Source organism: Castor canadensis, chromosome 14, assembly GCF_047511655.1.
Source record: "Castor canadensis chromosome 14, mCasCan1.hap1v2, whole genome shotgun sequence".
In the NCBI taxonomy this organism is placed as follows: domain Eukaryota; kingdom Metazoa; phylum Chordata; class Mammalia; order Rodentia; family Castoridae; genus Castor; species Castor canadensis.
The window spans coordinates 29234612-29240611 of record NC_133399.1 but is presented as its reverse complement, the minus strand read 5'-3'; the positions used below and the strand labels follow the sequence as shown (position 1 = coordinate 29240611).

At 32.5% G+C, this 6000-nt stretch overlaps 1 protein-coding gene across 1 annotated transcript; it reads left to right on the top strand.

Moving 5' to 3' along the window:
- Positions 1-1247: 1247 nt before the first annotated feature.
- Positions 1248-2186, top strand: LOC109680695 (olfactory receptor 7D4-like). Its single transcript, XM_020155419.1, has one exon. The coding sequence runs from the start codon at positions 1248-1250 to the stop codon at positions 2184-2186; it is 939 nt and encodes a 312-aa protein (XP_020011008.1).
- Positions 2187-6000: the final 3814 nt, after the last annotated feature.

Genomic DNA, 6000 nt, shown 5'->3' with positions numbered 1-6000 from the left:
ACAAGGACTCATTATTCGCAGATTTTGAGTTTGCAAGAAAAAATGGGCCTTCAAGTTAAACAAAAATTTATAACCAAAACTTTAATCCCAAGGATTCTCATAAAACATATTACAAATTACAGCATGAAAAAGATTTCACAGTAACTCAGAAGTTCAGCTCTATAATGTATTCTTACTTGAGAGGTCATTGGTATTTTAAGACCTCAAATTTCCAAATAAATAATGTTATAGTTGCATATTTATCAAAAACAACTACATATGGAATTTATAGCACAAGCAAAAGTAAGCTTTCTCAAAACTTACCAGATTCTATACCAACTGGTTAACTTCTGCACAGGGTTTATACTAGCTAGATTTTTGAAAAACCTCTCATTTAGTTTAATAGTGCAGCTTTTACCATTCCTTGTTGGTCTGTGAACACAGCTACTTTTAAAGAATGTTTATTCATCTACTGCTGTTTTCTGTATCCCAGTTATCCATTTTTTGCTGTTTAATTTTCTATACCACAAGTACATCACACTTTACTAAGGCAGGATTTAGATCAAAGTTTTGTACCATATGTTGGGAGATTTTTTTATAGTCTTTACATCATAAATGAGTTTAAATGTCAGTAATAATAATAATAATTATCATGGTGAGATATCTATGGAGTAAAAAGTCATTTTAATCTCCTATTAAGATAATAACCATAAGCTCATTTTTGAAGAGAAAAATAATGTTCTGAGAGAGAACAATCACATGACTATAATGTGTGAAGATGTAGATACAAATTGTTGGAAATAAACATTCCAGTTTCATTACTGTAACACAGTTATAGCATGGAAAAGTATAGAGATTACCAAAGAAATGATGTGAAGGGCTCCAATTCTTTTGAAATGGTCATTTAAAAAATAGTACCTAGATTTAAAAAGAGGAGTAAAAACTGGAAGCTAATGATTAATAAGAGAGATTTCTGCTAATTTAAAGAAAATCTGGGACTGACAGTGTGGCTCAAGTGCCAGAGCATCTCCTTACTGAACATGAAGCCCTGAGTTCAAACCCAGGTACCACCAAAACATATAAAGTCTGATTGATTATATACACAAAAAAGATAAATATGCCACCATATGGCTAAATAAATCACTCAGAGTTATAATCAATACAAGAGTAAGAAAATCAATCCAAGATTGTGTTTAAAGTGATAACTAACTGCTGCTATTCATTTAATGTTGCTTTTTTCCTGTTTTCTCAGATGATACACCATCTACATGGAATCAAAAAACCATACAGGCATAACACAATTCCTCCTCCTTGGGCTTTTAGATGATCTTGAATTGGATCCCCTACTTTTTGGGGTGTTCCTGTCTATGTACTTGGTTTCCGTGGTTGGGAACCTGCTCATCATGCTAGCCACGTGTATTGATACCCAACTCCACACCCCCATGTACTTTTTTCTTTTCAACTTGTCCTTTGTTGACATCTGTTTCATTTCTACCACTGTCCCAAAGATGCTGGTGAACATACAGATGCAAAGAAAAGACATCTCCTACACAGAGTGCCTTACTCAGGCATATTTTTTTATTATTTTCCTTGGAATGGAGAATTTCATATTGACTGTGATGGCTTATGACCGTTTTGTGGCCATCTGCCACCCCCTGAACTACAGAGTCATCATGAACCCTTGGCTCTGTGTCCTTCTGGTTTTGATATCTTGGGTCATCATGTTCTGGATAGCCCTTGTACATATTCTACTACTAACAAAATTGACCTTCTCTATAGGCACTGAAATCTCACATTTCTTCTGTGAACTTGACCAGCTTCTTCAGGTGACCAATTCTGATACACTCATCAATAACATCTTTGTATATGTTGTCACTGCACTTCTGGGTTTCTTTCCTGTGACAGGGATTCTCTTCTCTTATTCTCGTATTATCTCCTCTTTAATGAGAATGACTTCTGTTGCAAGCAAGCATAAAGCACTTTCCACTTGTTCATCTCATCTCTGTGTGGTATCTTTGTATTGTGGAACAGGACTTGGAGTTTATCTCAGTTCTTCTGTGACTGACTCTACCAGGAGCAACACAGTTGCCTCAGTGATGTACACTGTGGTTACCCCCATGCTGAACCCTGTCATCTACAGCCTGAGGAACAAGGATGTAAAAGGGGCACTGAGGAGACTTCTCAGGAAAGCAGCCTCTTGGCCCTAAGAGACTACTGGACTCACACCTAATTGAGACATCGTGTCTCCTCAGGCAAATACCATGAATTTCAATATCTTGGGCCTTTTTCTTCTTTATAAGATCTGCTTCATTTCTTATATTCATTGCTGTTTGGGTTTGGAGTACTTTTATTTTTATTTCTCCCTAACTACTACTCAGTAATTCCTTTTGGATTCTTTCTTCTCTATACATGGTCTATAAACTTTGTTTTAGAAACATTCCTGCGATTTCCTCCCCAAACCATATATCAATATTTGACATAGTTTCTACAAAACATTGCATGAATATTATTATTCTTTTTGTGAATTTATTGTTGTTATGGTTTTCCTGGAAGAAATATAATGAAATCATCAAGGAAACATGATTGCTCTAAAGGAATTGTCATTTTACATGTATGACATTATCCTTAAATTTTTCTTTGAGATATATTCCTTCATTTACATAATATCTGATTGGACTTCAACTAGAGCCTGACACTGAGCACAGAACTAAATTGGATATCCTGCACTTTATTTATTTATTTAACAAAACAGTGATTTCATTATAACATTTTTCAACTTAAATATTAATAATGAAAGATAAGACTGTACAATAGGTACAATGTGTGTATGGGTAACTCATGGGGTGGAGGGTAAGTGAAAGAGATTAAGTTGAGAGTATAAGGTTGATGGACTTCATATACTTATATGAAATAGAACAAAGAAACCTCTTGCAATTGCTTTAAATGATTTGAGTAGGTGTTGGGGGTGAGAGACAATGGGAAGATCTAATCAATATACAATATAAACTTAATCAGAACAGTCACTATGTATCTGCCTCTGTATAATGAATATATCCTAATTTGAAAAAAACATTTTCATATATAAGAAATATATAAACTTTCCACATTTAAGACAGTGCTAGCATGTATTAAAAAGGTTGAGATTAAAAAACATTTTATACACATATACAATGTAATTTTGTCATATTTATACCCCATCATGCTCTCTTGTTTTCCTCCCAGTTTGGACTGGTCCTTTACACCAAAATAGTCACCTTGTAAAAGTAGGTCTTTTTGTTGGTTTGTCTGTTTATAATTCTGGACTATGAATATGAGGAGAAAAACATGTTATATGTGTCTTTCTGTGTGTGGCTTATTTTGCTCAACAGGGTAATCTCCAATTCCACCCATTTTCCTGAAAGTGACATGATTTCATATTTCTTTATGGCTCAGTAATACTCTGCTGTGTATATATGCTGTAATTTCTTCATGCATTTACTTTGCTCTTTGGGCTCTTTGGGCTATTTTGAATAGTGCCATAATAAACATATGTCTTCAGTCATCTCTTCTGAATCCTGAGTTGGGATTCCTCTATGTAAATAACAAGCAGTGGTAAAACAGAAACATATGGAAGGTTTATTTTTAATTTATTAAGGAATATCCATACTGATTTCCAGAGTGGCTCAATAATTTACAATTCAATGACCAGTGTATAAGAATTCCTTTTTTCTCACTCACCAGCCTTTGTTCCCTTGATGTTAAATATTCCAAGTAGGGTGGAGTGGAATCTCAATGTAGTTTTGATTAAGGTTTCCCTTACCACTGAGCATCTAGATCATTTTCATGTATTTGTTCATTTGTTTTCTTCTTTAGAGAACTATCCATTAATTTCCTTTGTTCATTAGTTGTTTATTTTCATTAGCATAATTAATTTGACAGAGGCATATATTGTGATGATTCTACAAGTATATAAGATGCTTTGATCATATTCATCCCCTCTGTTTCTTTTTTTTTAATCCATTCTACTTCCTCTATTTCATCTTTTCACAGTTTTAGTGGATTTTATAATTTTATTTCATACACATATAATGTAATTAAGTCATAGTTGAAACATATTTATAGAAAGTCCATCTGAGATGCATTGGTAGTAAAGATTTTATGCTGCTTATGTGGGATATCTTTTCCCTCTTCTGATTGTTTTCTTTAGTGTAAAAATCTTTACAATTTAATGCAATTCCATTTGACAATTCTTGCTCTTATTTTTTTACCTTTTGGAGTCCTATTCAGAAAACCATTGCTACACCTATATCTTGTGGCAGTAATTTCAGGTCTCAAGTGAAGTATTTGTTTAATTTTTCATTGATGTAGTTTCAGTCTTCTACAAGTGCATATACAGTACAAAATCATTTGCTGAAACTGCTGTCTTTTCTCCAGCATATGCTTTTGGGACCACTGACAATCAGGTAGCTGTAGCTAAATGTGATTATTTCCAAGGCTTTATGCTATTCCATTGAGTGCTCTGTTTGTTTTTGTGCCAGTACCATGCTGTATTTATTACTATGGCTCTTTGGTGTGTTATTATGGCACCTCCAAATTGTACTTTTTAAAAAGATTTCTCAGGGACATTTTGTGTTTTTCTATGGTTTTTAGGATTGCTTTTTCTATTCTGTGATGAGTATAGTGGGAATTTTAATGGGCATTGCATTGAACCTGTAGATTGTTTTTGGTATTATATTTGCCATTTTCACAATATTAATTCTGCAGATCCATGAACATGGAATTCTTCCCATCTGCTAGTATTTTATACAAGTTATTTTTTGAGTGTTTGTTTATTTTTATCTTAGAGATCTTTCATCTCCTTTGGTATGTTTATTCTTAAACATAATTTTAAGCTATTGTGAATGGGATATTTTCCTGGGTACTTTCTCAACCTTTTCATTATTGGTACATAGAAAAGCAATTAATTTTTAACATATTTATTTTTATTTTTATCATTCTTATTTTTGTATTCTACTTTTCCTAAGTGTTTACTGGATATAAGAGGATATTGGTGAAAACTTTAGAGTATTTTAAGTATAGAAACTTATCATGTGAAAATAGGGATAATTTTTGTTTCATTCACATTTGTATCCAGATTATTTCTTTTTCTTGCCTCATTACTCTGACTAAAAATTCAAGCACTATATTGTATGATAGTGGAGAGAATTTATACTCTTTCCTCTTCTTTATATCACAAGAAATACTTTTAGTTTTCCCCCATTTGGTTTGCTGTTGGCTATAGGTTTATCAAACACCATTTGGGTGAGGCAAGTTATTTCTATTCTTCATTACTTCAGGAATTTTATGATGAAGAGATATTGAATATGTTAAGGTTTTTTTCCTTATTTGTTTAGATAATCATTTGATTTTTGTCCTTAATTGTATATATGGTTTGTATTAAGTTTACTGATTTGCATATGTTGAAACAACCTAGAATCTATCCTTCAAGACAACTTTATCATGGCATATGAGCTTTCCAATGTGCTCTTGAATTTGGTTTGCAATTATACTATAAAGTAGCTGTGCATCTGTGTTCATGGAGGAAATTTGTCAATAATTATTTTTATTTGTGTGTTCTTTAAGGACACAAAAATTTTATTTTATGGAATAGTTTGAGTAGCATTCACTGAACTCTTCTTTAAATATCTGGTAGAATTAAATATTGAATCTGCCTGTCTTGAATTTCTTTGTAGGAGGCAATTTATTACTGCTCCAATCTATTTTTCATTATAGATCTTTTAAATTGTTCAGATTTTATTGGATCTCTTTGGTAGGTCATTATTTGTATAGAAATTTACCCATTTATTTGAATTTCTCAGCTTATTGCAATATGTATTATAATAATATTCCTTAACTAGCCACTGAATTTCATTGATATTTGTTGCGACATAGCCTTTTCCATATTTAATTCCAAAGGGCCTTCTCCATGTTTTTTGTGTAGTTTGACTAAAGGTTGAACAATATTGTATGTCAATGCTTTTTTGTATTAATCTATTAGTTTCA